Source organism: Oncorhynchus mykiss, chromosome 30 (genome assembly GCF_057628025.1).
Source record: "Oncorhynchus mykiss isolate SJ-2025 chromosome 30, ASM5762802v1, whole genome shotgun sequence".
In the NCBI taxonomy this organism is placed as follows: Eukaryota; Metazoa; Chordata; class Actinopteri; order Salmoniformes; family Salmonidae; genus Oncorhynchus; species Oncorhynchus mykiss.
Genome location: NC_143051.1, coordinates 15,697,565 through 15,714,739, shown reverse-complemented (window position 1 = coordinate 15,714,739; position 17,175 = coordinate 15,697,565). Strand labels below are relative to the sequence as shown.

The window sequence follows — 17,175 nt, the reverse complement described above, 5'->3', positions numbered from 1 at the left end:
CGTGGTGAATGTACATTTTATTTTATTATTGTAAAAGTCACCAACAAAACAATGCTGCAACAACCGTTACGCTTACAAGGTTCTAGTGCCACTAACAAAGATAACTACCCACACTGAAAGGAAGGAAAAAGGGCTACCTAAGTATGATTCCCAATCAGAGATAGACGATAGACAGCTGTCCCTGATTGAGAACCATACCCGGCCAAAACATAGAAATAAAGAAACATAGAAAACAAAACATAGAATGCCCACCCCACATCACACCCTGACCTAACCAAATAGAGAAATAAAACGGCTCTCCAAGGTCAGGGCGTGACAATGGGCTGAATCGGGAGGAAGTGGTACAAGCTAAGCAAACAGCATGATGTGCTTTACACATGCTTGTGTGTAAATTACTACAGAGCAGCCAGAAGCCTTATGGGATTACATACAAAATGTCTGCTGGCTGTATGCTGGTGACCATGCTCCTGCTCTTCATTTTGTAACACTGTCACCCAAGGCCCCTCCACCATTTTAGCTGAACATTCAATGACGTGGGACAAGCGTTCACCTCACACTCAAACAAACACGTCTGGCAGCAGAGAGTTTGGGAATGGAGTCCTCTGGGGAAGCCTATCAATGATTCAGAGGCTTTTCTAATCAATAAAAGATCCCTACTCTCTCCTCCCTAATCTGGCACGAAGGCAGCATGGTACCCTTTTCTGGTCAAAGTAGTGCACTGCATAGGGAACAGGGGACACAGTTGGTCTATTTCAGCCTACAGTGTAACTCAGGCAGCTGCCATGACACAGCAGAGATAGAGGCCTTTCACGTGACATCACTACGGCTTCCATGGCATCTGACGTCCGCCATGACGGAATTCAGAGGCAGGTTGTGAATTGGGACGTGACAGACAGTAAGTAGTAGGTGCCGTTATCATAATCAGGGGCACAGTGAATGGCCCTGTTAAAACCAGTGATTATATCAGCACATAATGATCCCCACCCACTGGGTCTAGACGTCAGTTCAACGTCTAGTTTTGATTTACATTTGTTTGAGTCGTCAACTATTGTGAATTCAAGGTGAACCCCCCCCCCCCCCCCCCAAAAAAATAATCTTAATTTAGGTTAAAAGTTAGGTAAAAAATTAATAATAATCCCCTTACGTTGATTACTTTTTGAAAATCCAATGATTTTTCCATGTTGATTCAACATTATCACATATATTTTTGTGGTTAAAATGATGTGGAAACAACATTGATTCAATTAGTTTTTGCCCAGTGGGCAACTTTATGATCTTGGAGAGGATGATAATGTTAATATACAATTTTCATATGACTAGCTTTTATAATTTGAATGTCCACACAGCACTATCCTTTGAGCCATAGGGTAAGACCACAGGGTAAGACCACAACATTAGACGTCAATCAGACGTTCCATACTTAGTCTAGGTGTCTGGGGCGTCCTCCACTGCTCCTCAAGACCAGGCAGGGGGGAGAGAAAGACTGGAGGCACCGATTGGTACTTTGCCAGTGGTTCACTCACTCAACTGCGTTATCAGGTTCACAAATGTTGCTTAATTTGGAAGTCCCGGAAGTTTAGGGTTATCTGCGCGATTGACTGACAGGGAGGCTGGGTGAAGCGGCAGACGTAGGAACGAATCAACCCGGGACATTACAAAAGCGAAATAAAACACTACGCCAGGATTTGATAGGGACCTAAAGAAGGTAAATATGTTGGTTAGTTTGTTTTCTAACGATTGTTATATTTTTGACGAGATGGGAATGGGAGGGAGAGCGGCAGAGAGGTGGGGACTGGGGCGGCACGTTTGTAGATGGCTCGCCTCTTAGAAACGCTTGCGGTTATACTATTCGCTGTATTGGCACGAGAAAGGAAGACACCGATAACCACAAAGGTCTGAACAATCGCCCTTTCCATATTATCTATGTGTGTCTTGTCTTTGTGTTTGTATGGCTAGTTAGACCATTGTGTATTTGCGGCGTTTCAGTTTATTTAGAAAACAGGTATTGCAATTGCAAAAAGGCTACTGCTAGAAAATACGAATTTGAGTATTTTGTATGTCGCTGTCATTGTTATTTGTGTATGTGATGACAACGGTATAGCCTATACAATGCAGCATGCCAATGACGTAGGATGAAAGTGTAAAGGATGACATGTCAACATTTGTTTTATTATTATTATGGTGTAGTGTGTGGCGCCGAGTCGAAATGACCTGTCACCTGACGCTATTGTCATACCTTGTTATCTATGTGAGGACACATGAACACAACACACATAGTTGTCGCACAGGATCAGTGCACATGTGTCACATGAACCTTCAGGGAACATTATGAATGTTGACAGTTTATGTTGATATTTAGAAATCTTGTTTATATTATTATTCAATTCTCACGTGTTAGCCTGCTGAATATTTCCATATTGATATAGATAGATTATTACTCTCAAATGTACAATTCATAAGCCCTATAAGTATAAGAGTTTTCAGATCTCTCTCTCACTCGCTTGACAAAACTCGAGTTTCAGATCTAGATGTTTTTTTTTTATGAAGGGCCATCATCATGTCTAAGAATTAAATGGTCCTTAGCCCAAAGACCTTATAGGCCTATCAAGCACCAACCATAGAACCTTCCAACTTAGAATAGATGACAGGAAATCAGCACCACTAGCTTGAAGCAGGGGCCAAATATAGCCCTGAGATCAGATACTCAGGGCAAAGAGTTATGAGACCCTATGGTGATTCCTGAGTATAATGACATTCTCATTTCAGTAGAATAATAACACACCGCCGATGTCTGCTTTCACAGCTGTTGGGTCCAAATCCCACCTTGATCAGACAATTGTTAGGTGCTTTGTTTACTAAGAAAACAATTTCTCTAAACCCTCTAACCTCAGGGTTCAACCTGGTCTCAGAGCATTTCATATTATTCTGTAAGTAATTCAGATATAGTCCGTTTAGAATGATACACTCATGTTAGTATGGTATGTATTCATTTGTGGATGTCCATTACCCATTTCGTATAATGCGTTATGAATGACCATTTGTATTATATGTTACGAATGTACTAAACATACAATATGTTACGAATTTACTAACTATACAATACGTTACGAATTTGCAAAGCGTATATGATATGTTATGAATTCCAGCTAGGTGGCTAACGTTAGCTCGTTGGCTAGGGGTTAAGGTTAGGGTTACATTTAGGAGTTAGGTTATAGGGTTAGGGTTAACTAACATGCTAAGTAGTTGAAAAGTAGCAAAAAAGTAGTAAGTAGTTGAACAGATGGTAATTAGCTAAAATGCTGAAGTTGTCCATGATGAGATTTGAACACGCAAACTTTGGGTCGCCCACCCATCCACCCTGACCAATCACCCTACGTTCGTTTTTTTCCTTAAGTAATTAATTATCTGTTATTCAAATCCTGTCCTGGCTCTTTCCCCTCAATCACTTTATTCAAATAACTTACTGTAACACTGCATAGCTGGGGTCCAACAGTGAAAGCGCTAAAATGGCATTCGCTATGCTTTCTATCGCCATGGAGACTTTGGCAAACTCACAATGGTGAAGAGATGCTAATCAAGTCATACTGTGCCAGATTCTAGCTGTTGCGTTCACACAGTTTTCAATGTTAATGTTTTCAACACATCTTCCGGTGAAACACATTATGAATAGGGCTGGGGCAAATACAGTGGCAGACTGTACTCTGTTTTATAGCATGTTGCAAGGCTTGTCAAATGTTTTTATTTACAACTATAGACATCTTGATATTTTGGAATAAAGATAGTTCAATTGTGCCTCATACACTCTATGATCAGATATTCAGTGTTATGTATGCCAGTGAGCAGTCAACTCTGTCCACTGATCTAAGATCAGCTTTCCCTGCCTCTTATACCTTATCTCACCCATTGGAGCACAAGCACAAAAACGGAGGTCGACCGATTATGATTTTTCAATGCCGATACCGATTATTGGAGGACCAAAAAAGCCGATACCGATTAATCGGCCGATTAATTTTAATTGAATTTGTTAATAATGACAATTACAACAATACTGATTGAACACTTATTTTAACTTAATATAATACATCAATAAAATCAATTTAGCCTCAAGTAAATAATGAAACATGTTCAATTTGGTTTAAATAATGCAAAAACAAAGTGTTGGAGAAGAAAGTAAAAGTGCAATATGTGCTATGTAAGAAAGCTAACGTTTCAGTTCTTTGCTCAGAACATGAGAACATATGAAAGCTGGTGGTTCCTTTTAACATGAGTCTTCAATATTCCCAGGTAAAGAAGTTTTAGGTTGTAGTTATTATAGGAATTATAGGACTATTTCTCTCTATACCATTTGTATTTCATTAACCTTTGACTATTAGATGTTCTTATAGGCACTTTAGTATTGCCAGTGTAACATTATAGCCTCCGTCCCTCTCTTTGCTCCTCCCTGGGCTTGAACCAGCAACACAACGACAACAGCCACCATCGAAGCAGCGTTACCCATGCAGAGCAAGGGGAACAACTACTAGAAGGCTCAGAGCGAGTGACGTTTGAAACGCTATTAGCGCGCGCTAACTAGCTAGCCATTTCACTTCGGTTACACCAGCCTCATCTCGAAGTTGATAGGCTTGAAGTCATAAACAGCGCAATGCTTGACGCACAACGAAGAGCTGCTGGCAAAACGCAGGAAAGTGCTGTTTGAATGAATGTTTACGCGCCTGCTTCTGCCTACCACCGCTCAGTCAGATACTTAGATACGTGTATGCTTGTATGCTCAGTCAGATTATATGCAACGCAGGACACGCTAGATAATATCTAGTAATATCATCAACCATGTGTAGTTAACTAGTGATTATGATTGATTGTTTTTTATAAGATATGTTTAATGCTAGCTAGCAACTTACCTTGGCTTACTGCATTCGCGTAACAGGCAGTCTCCTTGTGGAGTGAAATGAGAGAGAGGCAGGTTGATATTGCGTTGGACAAGTTAACTGTAAGGTTGCAAGATTGGATCCCCCGAGCTGACAAGGTGAAAATCTGTCGTTCTGCCCCTGAACGAGGCAGTTAACCCACCTTTCCTAGGCCATCATTGAAAATAAGAATGTGTTCTTAACTGACTTGCCTAGTTAAATAAAGGTATAAAAATAAAACAAATCGGCAAATCGGTGCCCAAAAATACCGATTTACGATTGTTATGAAAACTTGAAATCGGCATGAATTAATCGGTCGACCTCTACTCTGGACCAGTACTTAGAGAAGGTAGTCTACAGAGATAGGTGGGATTGCCTGAGAGGTGTGATTAAAAGCTCATGATCTATAGAGTGTGCAAAGCTGTTATCAAGGCAAAGGGTGGCTACTTTGAAGAATCTCAAATATAAAATCTATTTTGATTTCTTTAACACTTTTTTTGGTTGCTACATGACTCCATATATGTTATTTCATAGTTTTGATCTCTCCACTATTTTTCTATAATGTATAAAAGTGTAAAAATAAAGAAAAATCCTTCAATGAGCAGAGGTATTTATATTTCTGATTGATTGACTATGGCTTTTCAAATCTCCCAATAGTGCTATTTGTAGGGTTAATTTTAAATTACAGTTGTGATTTTTCAGTTGTTCCTGAACCTCTTACCAGAAACAAGGTATATGGGGGATAATAACAGATATTTTTCTAATGATTGTCTCTTCGCAGCAAAATCTGCAGATCTGAGATGGTTTTATTCCCCAACATTCGGTACACAGTTGTTTTAACAACAAAGACACATTTGTCTTTCAACTTCCACTTTCTTCCAAGGGTGTCTAAATAACTTTCAAACATCAAGTTTGAAGACCTCAAACCAAACCCAGAGGTCTCCAGTGACTGGCCACAGACTCTAGGGCCCTGTACTGTCTGGCAGCCTGCATAAATAGACAGTGAAGCCCATGTTAGACATTTGGCACTGCTGGGAGAATTCTCTGGAGTGATTAATAGCATTCGCCCAGGCTGCACCTCCCATCCACCACCAAGGAATTAGTGCACTCACAGCACTGCTGGTGTGAGGCATACTGCACACTTCAGATCACTAATGAATGTTCTAGCTGCTAGGTCCTACTGTAGCGGATAGCTAGAAGGAAGGCTGATGCATGGTGAACACAGGGACTGACAGAAACCCTCTTCTGCCTCTTATTAAAGTACTGGTGGGGGATGTTATTATGTTGAAGTGTAGGTGAGGTAGGGATACACAGCACAGCGCCTTCTCTGCTCAACTGGACTGAACTAGACTGTTCTGGGTAAAAAAAATCAAATCAAATGTTATTTGTCACATGACAAATAACATGCATGACTATGCATGGATAATAAACAGAGAGTAGCAGCAGCATAAAAATGGTGGTGGGGGGTTGGCAATTTAAATAGTCCTGGTAGTCATTTTATTAGCTGTTCAGGAGTCTTATGGCTTTGAGGTAGAAGCTGTTAGAAAGCCTTTTGGACCTAGACTTGGCACTCCAGTACCGCCTGGTATAGAGGTCCTGGATGGCAGGAGGCTTGACCCCAGTGATGTACTGGGCCGTACGCACTACCCTCTATAGTGCCTTGCGGTTGGAGGCCAAGCAGTTGCCATACCAGGTGGTGATGCAACCAGTAAGGATGCTCTCAATGGTGTAGCTGTATAACTTTTTGAGGATCTGAGGATCCATGCCAAATCTTTTCAGTCTCCTGAGGAGGAATAGGCATTGTCGTGCCCTCTTCACAACTGTCTTGATGTGTTTGGACCATGATAGTTTGTTGGTGATGTGGACACCAAGGAACTTGAAGCTCTCAACCTGCTCCACTACAGCCCCGTCGATGAGAATGGGCGCTTGTTCGGTCCTTCTTTTCCTGGATCCAATCTTTTCCTGTAGTTCACAATCATCTCCTTTGTCTTGATCACATGGAGGGCGAGGTTGTTATCCTGGCACCACCCTGCCGGCTCTCTGACCTTCTCCCTATAGGCTGTCTCAATGTTGTCGGTGATCAGGCTGTTGTGTTGTCGGCAAACTTAATGATGGTGTTTGAGTCGTGCTTGGCCATGCAGTCATGGGTGAACAGGGAGTACAGGAGGGGACTGAGCACGCACCCCTGCGGGGCCCACGTGTTGAGGATCAGCATGGCAGATGTGTTGTTACCTACCCTTACCACCTGGGGGCAGCCTGTCAGGAAGTCCAGGATCCAGTTGCATAGGGAGGTGTTTTGTCCCATTGTCCTTAGCTTAGTGATGAGCATTGAGGGCACTATGGTGTTGAACGCTGAGCTGTAGTCAATGAATAGAATTCTCACGTACAGTTGAAGTCGGAAGTTTACATACACCTTAGCCAAATACACTTAAACTCAGTTTTTCCCAATTCCTGACATTTAATCCTAGTAAAAATTCCCTGTCTAGGATCACCACTTTATTTTAAGAATGTGAAATGTCAGAATAATAGTAGAGAGAATGATTTATTTCAGCTTTTATTTCGTTCATCACATTCCCAGTGGGTCAGAAGTTTACATACGCTCAATTAGTATTTGGTAGCATTGCCTTTAAATTGTTGAACATGGGTCAAACGTTTCAGGTAGCCTTCCACAAGCTTCCCGCAATAAGTTGGGTGAATTTTGCCCCATTCCTCCTGACAGAGCTGGTGTAACTGTGTCAGGTTTGTATGCCTCCTTGCTCGCACACACTTTCAGTTCTGCCCAAAAATGTTCTATGGGATTGAGGTCAGTGCTTTGTGATGGCCACTCCAATACCTTGACTTTGTTGTCCTTAAGCCATTTTGCCACAACTTTGGCAGTATGCTTGGGGACATTGTCCATTTGGAAGACCCATTTGCGACCAAGCTTTAACTTCCTGACTGATGTCTTGAGATGTTGCTTCAGTATATCCACATAATTTTCATCCCTCATGATGCCATCTATTTTGTGAAGTGCACCAGTCTCTCCTGCAGCCAAGCACCCCCACAATATGATGCTGCCACCCCCGTGCTTCATGGTCAGGCTTTTTTATGGCGGTTTTGGAGCAATGGCTTCTTCTTTTCTGAGCGGCCTTTCAGGTAATGTCGATATAGGACTCGTTTTACTGTGGATATAGATACTTTTGTACCTGTTTCCTACAGCATCTTCACAAGGTCCTTTGCTGTTGTTCTGGGATTGATTTGCACTTTTCGCACCAAAGTACATTAATCTCTAGGAGACAGAACAGGTCTCCTTCCTGAGCGGTATGACAGCTGCGTGGTCCCATGGTGTTTATACTTGTGTACTATTGTTTGTACAGATGAACGTGGTACCTTCAGGCGTTTGGAAATTGCTCCCAAGGATGAACCAGACTTGTGGAGGTCTACAATTTTTTTTCTGAGGTCATGGCTGATTTCTTTTGATGTTCCCATGATGTCAAACAAAGAGGCACTGAGTTTGAAGGTATCCCTTGAAATACATCCACAGGTACACCTCCAATTGAATCAAATTATGTCAATTAGCCTATCAGAAGCTTCTAAAGCCATGACATAATTTTCTGGAATTTCCAAGCTGTTTAAAGGCACAATCAACTTAGTGTATGTAAACTTCTGTGAAATAGTGAAATAATCTGTCTGTAAACAATACTGGAAAAATTACTTGTGTCAGGCACACATTAATGTCATTACCGACTTGCCAAAACTATAGTTTGTTAACAAGAAAAACAATTTTTAATGACTCCAACCTAAGTGTATGTAAACTTCCAACTTCAACTGTTGGTGGTCCTTTTGTCCAAGTGGGAAAGGGCAGTGTGGAGTGCAATAGAGATTGCATCATCTGAGGGTCTGTTGGGGTGGTATGCAAATTGGAGTAGGTCTAGGGTTTCTGGGATAATGGTGTTGATGTGAGCCATGGCCAGCCTTTCAAAGCACTTCGTGGCTACAGACATTAGTGTTACGGGTCAGTAGTGTCACGACGTAAGCGAGAGAGCCTATGGAGAAAAAAATACATTAATCTTGCCAAAGCTCCTAATCCCAAAAATTGGAGAATTAAACAATATATTTTTTGAGAATGTGGGAATGGTCCGTGGACATTTAAGGGACAGTCATGTCGAGTTTGTTTCATTTGGTGACCTCATGAAGGATATGAGACACACATTACTCTTTGTTTGTTTGTATACACTTCTCAATTATGGGGTTTGCGTCTGAATGTTGGATAAAATAAATGATTGAGTATAGGAATACTTTTGAAAGATGAGATGTGATGATAACCCATACTCTCACTTAGAAGGCTTTCATATAAAGTTTTAACTAGGCAGTGACCACACCCCGTGAGTACAGACATTTACATTGGCGTCATGGAACGCCCCTTTTTATACTCTAGTATGAAAGCCACTTCCAACTAAATTTGCCACAGATGAGAAAACATGAAGCGGTAGCTATACCGATTAATCAGCCAATTTTTTTTGAAACATTTATTTTTAATTAATTAATTAATTTGTAATAATGACAATTTCAACAATACTGAATGAACACTTTTATTTGAACTTAATATAATACATCAATAAAATCAATTTAGCCTAAAATAAATAATGAAACGTGTTCAATTTGGTTTAAATAATGCAAAAACAAAGTGTTGGAGAAGAAAGTAAAAGTGCAATATGTGCCATGTAAAAAAGCTAACGTTTAAGTTCCTTGCTCAGAACATGACAACATATGAAAGCTGGTGGTTCCTTTTAACATGAGTCTTCAATATTCCCAGGTAAGAAGTTTTAGGTTGTAGTTATTATAGGACTATTTCTCTCTATACCATTTGTATTTCATATACCTTTGACTATTGGATGTTCTTATAGGCACTTTAGTATTTGTAACAGTATAGCTTCCGTCCCTCTCCTCGCCCCTACCTGGGCTCGAACCAGGAACACATCGACAACAGCCACCCTCGAAGCATCTTTACCCATCGCTCCACAAAAGCCGCGGCCCTCCAGAGCAAGGAGAACAACTACTTCAAGGTCTTAGAGTGAGTGCCGTCACGGATTGAAACGCTATTAGCGCGTACTCCGCTAACTAGCTAGACATTTCACATCGTTGACACCAGCCTAATCTCGGGCGTTGATAGGCTTGAAGTCATAAACAGCTCAATGCTTGAAGCACAGCGAAGAGCTGCTGGCAAACGCACTAAAGTGCTGTTTGAATGAATGCTTACGAGCCTGCTGGTGCCTACCACCGCTCAGTCAGACTGCTCTATCAAATATCAAATCATAGACTTAATTATAACATAATAACACACAGAAATACGAGCCTTAGGTCATTAATATGGTAAAATCCGGAAACTATAATTTCAAAAACTAAACGTTTATTCTTTCAGTGAAATACGGAACCGTTCCGTATTTTATCTAACGGGTGGCATCCCTAAGTCTAAATATTGCTGTTACATTGTACAACCTTCAATGTTATGTCATAATTATGTACAATTCTGGCAAATTAATTACGGCCTTTGTTAGGAATAAATGGTCTTCACACAGTTTGCAACGAGCCAGGCGGCCCAAACTGCTGCATAAACCCTGACTGCTTGCACGGAACGCAAGAGAAGTGATACAATTTCCCTAGTTAAAAGAAAGGCATGTTAGCATGCAATATTAACTAAATATGAAGGTTTAAAAATATATACTTGTGTATTGATTTTAAAGAAAGGCATTGATGTTTATGGTAAGGATTACGATTTACGAATATATGCAACGCAGGACACACTAGATAAACTAGTAATATCATCAGCCATGTGTAGTTAACTAGTGATTATGTTAAGGTTGATTGTTTTTTTATGAGATAAGTTTAATGCTAGCTAGTAACTTACTTCTTGCTGCACTCGCGTAACAGGTAGTCAGCCTGCCACGCAGGCTCCTCGTGGAGTGCAATGTAAGGCAAGTGGTTAGAGCGTTGGACTAGTATCCGGAAGGTTGCAAGACCGAATCCCCAAGCTGACAAGGTAAAAATCTGTCGTTCTGCCCCTGAACAAGGCAGTTAACCCACCGTTCCTAGGTTGTCATTGAAAATAAGAATGTGTTCTTAACTGACTTGCCTAGTTAAATAAAGGTATAAAAAAATCTAATAAATAAAAAAAATCCGCCACAATCGGTGTCCAAAAATGCAGATTACTGATTGCTATAACTTGAAATCGGCCCTAATTAATCGTCCATTTTGATTAATCGACCTCTAGTGTCTATGTAATTCTGTGATTGATGAAGTAAGTTAGTAAATAAATAATTAAGCCAATTTGTATATCGCTGATTCATGATCTATATTAGGGTTCGTGCAGATATCCAAGGGTTTGCGACATTCCGAATATGACTGAGGTAATAATACAATAAGTGACTGTAATCGATAAGATATGAAAATATCTGAAGTTATATTCGGGAAATTTAAACTCTATAAACAACATTTTCCGTGGTGCCCTTACTTCCTAGTTAATTAAAGTTACATGACTATTTTAATTGCGAAATTAAATTACATAGAGAATTTATTTGATAATATACAGTCTTCACATTTAATGATAGTCTATGCTACGACAGTAGTCATTTAGGCAGGTTACCTTGGGGTTCTTGGGTTCTATGGTGGTCTGCTTGAAATATGTTGGTATTACAGACTCGGTCAGGGACAGATTGAAAATGTCAGTGAAGACACTTGCCAGTTGGTCAGCGCAGGCTCGGAGTAAATGTCCTTGTAATCCGTCTGGCCCTGCGGCCTTGTGGACTTGTTTACTCACATAGGCTATGGAGAGCGTGATCACACAGTCGGAAAAACTCCCTAGAAAGGCCAAAACCTAGGAAGAAACCTAGAGAGGAACCAGGCTATGTGGGGTGGCCAGTCCTCTTCTGGCTGTGCCGGGTGGAGATTAATGGTTCGTCGGAGGGTATAGCGGGATTTCTTATAAGCTTCCGGTTTAGAGTCCCCTCCTTGAAAGCGACAGCTCTACCCTTTAGCTCAGTGCAGATGTTGCCAGTAAACCATGGCTTCTGGTTGGCGTATGTACGTACGGTCACTGTGGGGACGAAGTCATCGATGCACTTATTGATGAAGCCAGTGACTGATGTGATGTCCTCCTCAATGCCGTCGGAAGAATCCCGTAACATATTCCAGTCTGTGCTAGCAAAACAGTCCTGTAGCTTAGCATCTGCGTCATATGACCACTTCCTTATTGAGCGAGTCACTGGTACTTTCTGCTTTAGTTTTTGCTTGAAAGCAGGAATCAGGAGGATATAGTTTTAGTCAGGTTTGCCAAATGGAGAGTGAGGGAGAGCTTTGTACGCATCCCTGTGTGTGGAGTAAAAGTGGTGTAGGGTTTGTTTGTTTTTTCCTCTGGTTGCATATTTAACATGCTGTTGGTAGAAATGAGGTAAAACAGATTTAAGTTTCCCTGCATTAAAGTCCCCGGCCACTAGGAGCACCGTCTCTGGATGAGCATTTTCTTGTTTGATTATGGCCATTTAGTGCCAGCCTCAGTCTGTGGTGATAAATAGGCAGCTACAAAAAAATATACAGTGGGGCAAAAAAGTATTTAGTCAGCCACCAATTGTGCAAGTTCTCCCACTTAAAAAGATGAGAGAGGCCTGTAATTTTAATCATAGGTACACTTCAACTATGAGAAAAAATGAGAAAAAAAAATCCAGAAAATCACATTGTAGGATTTTTAATGAATTTATTTGCAAATTGTGGTGGAAAATAAGTATTTGGTCACCTACAAACAAGCAAGATTTCTGTCTCTCACAGACCTGTAACTTCTTCTTTAAGAGGCTCCTCTGTCCTCCACTCGTTACCTGTATTAATGGCACCTGTTTGAACTTATCAGTATAAAAGTCCACAACCTCAAACAGTCACACTCCAAACTCCACTATGGCCAAGACCAAAGAGCTGTCAAAGGACACCAGAAACAAAATTGTAGACCTGCACCAGGCTGGGAAGACTGAATCTGCAATAGGTAAGCAGCTTGGTTTGAAGAAATCAACTGTGGGAGCAATTATTAGGAAATGGAAGACATACAAGACCACTGATAATCTCCCTCGATCTGGGGCTCCACGCAAGACCTCACCCCGTGGGGTCAAAATGATCACAAGAACGGTGAGCAAAAATCCCAGAACCACACAGGGGGACCTAGTGAATTACCTGCAGAGAGCTGGGACCAAAAGTAACAAAGCCTACCATCAGTAACACACTACGTGTCCCTCTGCTTAAGCCAGTACATCTTGTTTAATAGTGTGGTCTACAGCTTATCATGAGATACTCTATCTCAGGCGAGCAAAACCTAGAGACTTCCTTAATATTAGATTTTGTGCACCAGCTGTTATTTACAAATAGACACAGACAACGACCCCTTGTTTTACCGGAGGCAGGTATTCTATCTTGTAGAACCCAGCCAGCTGTATGTTATCCATGTTGTCGTTCAGTCACTACTCTGTGAAACATAAGATATTACAGTTGTTAATGTCCCGTTGGTAGGATAGTCTTGATTTGAGTTCATTCATTTTATTATCCAATGATTGCACGTTGGCTAATAGGACTGTCGGTAGAGGGGGATTACTCACTCGCCAACGGATCCTTACAAGGCACCCCGACCTATGTCCCCAATATCTCCGTCTCTTCTTCATGCGAATGGTGGGGATTTGGGCCTTGTTGGGTGTCTGAAGTAAATCCTTTGCGTCCGACTAAAGAAAAAAATCTTCGTCCTGTACAAGGTGAATAATCACTGTCCTGATATTCCAAATCTCTTTTCGGTCATAAGAGACGGTGGCAGAAACATTACGTACAAAATAAGTTACAAATAACACGAAAAAACACATACAATAGCACAATTGGTAAGGAGCTCGTAAAACGGCAGCCATCACCTCCGGCGCCATCATAATAAGACTGGATTATGAGAAGTGTGTGTGTTTGTCTCTGTATCCGTGTGTGTGTACCACAGGAGGTTGGTGGCCCCTTAATTGGGGAGGACGGGCTCGTGGTAATGGCTGGAGCGGAATAAGTGGAATGGTATCAGATACATCAAACACATGGTTTCAGTGCGTTTGTAACCACTCCATTCCAGCCATTAATATGAGCCGTCCTCCCCTCTGTGTGTGTGTGTGTGTGTGTGTGTGTGTGTGTGTGTGTGTGTGTGTGTGTGTGTGTGTGTGTGTGTGTGTGTGTGTGTGTGTGTGTGTGTGTGTGTGTGTGTGTGTTAGGGCTCATAATCCAGTCTGTGTGACGGTGACATCACTGGAGCCGATCCCTGCATGGGGATTGGTTTGCTAACGCTGGCGGAAGAAATACAATCAGGCGAATGGCCTGGCTTATGAGGTCAGTCTCCACTGATAACAACCGGATCAGGTGATCAGATAGATGCTGTTTCTCCTCAACTAAGAGAAGAGAACTTCTATGACTGAGTCCCAAATGGCACCCTATCCCTGGACTCCTCTATAGTGCACTACTTTTGACCATATTACTCTGGTTTAAAAAAATATTGCTACTGAAGTATACAGGGCTACCAATAGATCAGCAAGTTTTCCATGGATGATGACTGAAAGCAATGCCCTGTTTCTGTATGCATGAAATGCATGTTTAGGGGTGGTGGTGGTGCTGAATTTTTCTCCCCGCTCTGCAGACGGCTATTTCAGTGTGCTCATACAGGAGTAGTAAAGGTCCAGCGCACTACTTATTGTGTGTATATATATATATATACAATACCAGTCAAAAGTTGGACACACCTACCCATTCAAGGGTTTTTCTTTATTTTTTACTATTTTCAACATTGTAGAATAATAGTAAAGACATTAATACTATGAAATAACATATATGGAATCATGTAGTAACCAAAAAAGTGTTAAACAAATCAAAATATATGTTATATTTGAGATTCTTCAATGTAGCCACCCTTGATGCCTTGATGACAGCTTTGCACACTCTTGGCATTCTCTCAACCAGCTTCACCTGGAATGCTTTTCCAATAGTCTTGAAGAAGTTCCCACATGCTGAGCACTTGTTGGCTGCATTTCCTTCACTCTGCGGTTCAACTCATCCCAAACCATCTCAATTGGGTTGTAAAAAAAAACACACCAGGAAATCAGCTCCAAGTGATTGTAATTTAAGAAGTCTGTTCCCAAGTATTCCCATGCATTGAGAGACACGATGTGATCGTATATAAATGTAAGCAAGGTTTGAAATTGTTTTAGTCAAACATTATATCTGTTTGGGGTTCTTGCGATCAATTTGCAATCTACAAATGATTTGTAATTATGTTCCAGAACCCCAACCATCCGCTCAAGAACAAATCGGCCCGCGGCTGAATATAGTTGATGATCCCTGACCTATGGTATGGTGTACATGAATATGATTGATTGTGTAGCGGAAGTTGTGTCAAAGGACCAGATGGCTAGAAGTCCAGAAAAACTCTGACTACATTCCAAATGGCACCCTATTCCCTTTATAGTGCACTACTTTTCACCAGGGCCCTACAAATCCTATCGTGTTTTGGGTTTTTAGGTGTCTGCAGTGTCATAAGTGTCCTATAGCATTTCAAATGTCCCTCTGACCCTACAAATTAGCCAACCCCTATAAATCTAGACACAAAAGAAAAGTCATGGGTTGTATTGCATTTATCTTGAAATCAGAAGAGAGACGTCATGGGAAACATGACCAGCCCTGGCTACAGCACCAGTGATGGATATCAGTCCACTGACTTTATCTGCTTCGTTCCAGGACCATCGCCATGGAAACGCTAGTGCAGCGGCTGGAGCAGGCCGTGATTCGTGTGGAGCAGGTGTCCGTCAACATGCAGGTGTCCAATGGCATGGCCAACGGGGAATGTAACGGGATCAACGGAGGTGAGTAGTAGAAACGTAGTGGTCCAGACTGTGACAGCAGTGTATAGCATTGGGTAGTGAGGTTCTAGGTTTAACTGGGAACACAACTTTATCCAATGAACGTTTATAAACATGGAATATTCTATGTAAAACTCAGAAAAGATACTGTGGTAAAAACTGTGGTAAAAACGGCTGACCTCTCCTCTGTGGGCATTGTTTTCTCCTTCTTCCCTCCCTTCTTCCACCTGTCTCTCCAGGTCTGTCCCAGTGTATGGAGGCCTTTGACCTGCTGCTGATTGGGCCGTTGTCAGAGTACCTGAAGAATAGCCGTGCCATAGGAGAGGATGTGGAGAAGCATGTGAGTGGAATGAATGTGTGTGTGTGATTGCATATGACTGACTATCCTTGTGTGTTTGAGTGGCTTCTTGCCAAGGCCGCAAATGGGAAATGGCTCTGTGCCATTAAGATCACAAAGTCTCCTCCTCAATCCCCAAATCCCTCAAATGTTCTCACTTACACACACACACACCAGCTGTCTTGGTTAACACACTGCCATTATATTTGGTCTTTGTCTTTATCTTAAACTGTTAGTCTACAGTAAATGAAACGAAGCAGGCGTCTTAACTGACAGAAACTCAAAGTGATGTTTGTACCAGAGCAGCAGATAAGAACACACAAAAAGATAATATGGATGATGAAAATAAGACAGTTGCCTACTCTGCCCTGCTATACTACTCTGTCCTGCTATACTACTCTGTCCTGCTATACTACTCTGTCCTGCTATACTACTCTGTCCTGCTATACTACTCTGTCCTGCTGTACTACTCTGTCCTGCTATACTACTCTGTCCTGCTATACTACTCTGTCCTGCTATACTACTCTGTCCTGCTGTACTACTCCGTCCTGCTATACTACTCTGTCCTGCTGTACTACTCTGTCCTGCTATACTACTCTGTCCTGCTGTACTACTCTGTCCTGCTGTACTACTCTGTCCTGCTGTACTACTCTGTCCTGCTATACTACTCTGTCCTGCTATACTACTCTGTCCTGCTGGACTACTCTGTCCTGCTATACTACTCTGTCCTGCTGGACTACTCTGTCCTGCTATACTACTCTGTCCTGCTGGACTACTCTGTCCTGCTGGACTACTCTGTCCTGCTGGACTACTCTGTCCTGCTATACTACTCTGTCCTGCTGTACTACTCTGTCCTGCTGTACTACTCTGTCCTGCTATACTACTCTGTCCTGCTGTACTACTCTGTCCTGCTGGACTACTCTGTCCTGCTACACTACTCTGTCCTGCTGTACTACTCTGTCCTGCTGTACTACTCTGTCCTGCTATACTACTCTGTCCTGCTATACTACTCTGTCCTGCTATACTACTCTGTCCTGCTATACTACTCTGT

The 17,175-nt window shown here is 41.7% G+C and overlaps 1 protein-coding gene across 8 annotated transcripts in view; it reads left to right on the top strand.

Annotated features, from left to right (window-relative positions):
• The first annotated feature begins 1,388 nt into the window (after nucleotides 1-1,388).
• LOC110487997 (adenylyl cyclase-associated protein 2) overlaps nucleotides 1,389-17,175 on the top strand; it is a 35,048-nt gene continuing 19,261 nt past the window's right edge. For 2 of the 8 annotated variants that reach the window (XM_090227622.1, XM_090227618.1), the window contains exons 1-4: nucleotides 1,655-1,893; nucleotides 15,212-15,279; nucleotides 15,666-15,790; nucleotides 16,027-16,127. In XM_090227622.1, the coding sequence (XP_090083748.1) occupies nucleotides 15,263-15,279; nucleotides 15,666-15,790; nucleotides 16,027-16,127 (243 nt within the window). In that variant the 5' untranslated portion in view covers nucleotides 1,655-1,893; nucleotides 15,212-15,262. Of the gene's footprint in view, nucleotides 1,894-15,211; nucleotides 15,280-15,665; nucleotides 15,791-16,026; nucleotides 16,128-17,175 lie in introns of all 8 variants that reach the window. The other 6 variants (XM_036971440.2, XM_090227619.1, XM_021559940.3 and 3 more) reach the window with 6 other exon arrangements.